This window comes from Cynara cardunculus (assembly GCF_001531365.2).
Source record: "Cynara cardunculus var. scolymus isolate 2C chromosome LG 5, CcrdV1, whole genome shotgun sequence".
Taxonomy (NCBI): Eukaryota; Viridiplantae; Streptophyta; class Magnoliopsida; order Asterales; family Asteraceae; genus Cynara; species Cynara cardunculus.
In genome coordinates this window covers 12453375-12454743 of record NC_037532.1, presented here as the reverse complement: position 1 = coordinate 12454743, position 1369 = coordinate 12453375, and the positions used below count along the sequence as shown (strand labels likewise).

Below are 1369 nucleotides of genomic sequence, written 5' to 3'. Positions count from 1 at the left end.
ATTTATCCGACTCGAATATAATTTTAAATCCTTTGTTGCTCAACATAGGACCCAAGATCAGATTCTTGCTCATATCCGGCACATGTAGCACATTGGTGAGTTCAAGCTCTTTCCCTGATGTTAGCTTTAATATCACTTTCCCTTTTCCTTGCACTTTTGCGGTTGTTGAGTTCCCCATAAACATTGGTTCACCATCGTTGACTTTGACATAGGAAGAGAATAAATCCTTGGAGTTGCATATGTGCCTAGTGGCACCGGTGTCAAGCCACCAATCCACTTTGTTTGTCACGAAGTTCGCTTCAACGACACCTACAAACCTTGTTTCAGAATCTGCCATGTTGGTTTGGTTTGAGCTTCCGACTCCTCCGCTTCCATGATGATCCCTCTTGAGACAACAATCCCGTGCTTTGTGCCCAGGATGACCACACACCTAACAAGTAGTCATTTGCCTTTTGAATGGCTTTTTGTGGGCTTGGAGAGGGCTTTTCATGTTTGAGGGAGAAGGTTTAGCGATACCTTTTCCCTTGAACTTCTGAAATTTTGGTTTTGAAGTGTTTCCTACAACGAAATTTGCGTTTGGGTCTATTGAACTTCCGTCCGTCTTCTCACTCTTCCTATTGTCTTCCTCAACTCGTAGTTTGAGAACCAATTGATCAAAAGACATGTCCTCGGTTAGATGTTTCAAATATAGTTTGAAATCTCTCCATGAAGGAGGCAAATTTTCAATTATCGAACCAACAAGAAAGTTCAGATTGATGCCCATACCTTCGGTGTCGAGTTCATGAACAAGGACTTGTAGTTCTTCCACTTGTTTCACAACAGATTTTGCATCGCTCATCTTGAAGTTCAGGAACTTCCCGACCACAAATCTTTTAGAACATGCCACTTCGGTCTTGTACTTGGTTTCCAATGACTCCCATATTTCTCTTGCCGAGTTAAAAGTAGAGTATATATCATATAGGGAGTCATCCAAAGCATCAAGAATATAGTTTCGACAACTATATTCATTGCTATTCCAAGTCTCGACCACCCTTTCAAAGGCTGACATTTGGGTTTGGGTCGGTGTCGTTTGGCCTTCACCGGTAACGGGTGTCGTCGGTGCTTGCTCCGAAAGCACGTTAGACACACGTAACGTAGTGAGATAGAAGAGCATTTTATGTTGCCATCATCGAAAATCTGAACCCTTGAATTTCTCGGGCTTTTCAACGTGGGATTTCAGAATCGTCGATTGATCCATTTTGTTTCTTATATGTAGAAACAAAATTTCGTCTTCGATTGTTATGACTAATCGACAACAAATCACGAAATAACGAAAACAACTACAAAATAATGATCAAAATACTTGAAATTTATAAATCGTGTACCTTAT

General features: G+C 40.8%; 1 protein-coding gene across 1 annotated transcript; it reads right to left on the bottom strand.

Annotated features, from left to right (window-relative positions):
• Positions 1 to 430: 430 nt before the first annotated feature.
• Positions 431 to 1153, bottom strand: LOC112512827. The gene has a single exon (XM_025118967.1). The coding sequence runs from the start codon at positions 1151 to 1153 to the stop codon at positions 431 to 433; it is 723 nt and encodes a 240-aa protein (XP_024974735.1).
• Between the last annotated feature and the right edge of the window lie 216 nt (positions 1154 to 1369).

Excerpts from the sequence above, each read along its gene's own strand:
- LOC112512827 (XM_025118967.1), bottom strand. The coding sequence starts at position 1,153 with ATGCTCTTCTATCTCACTACGTTACGTGTGTCTAACGTGCTTTCGGAG.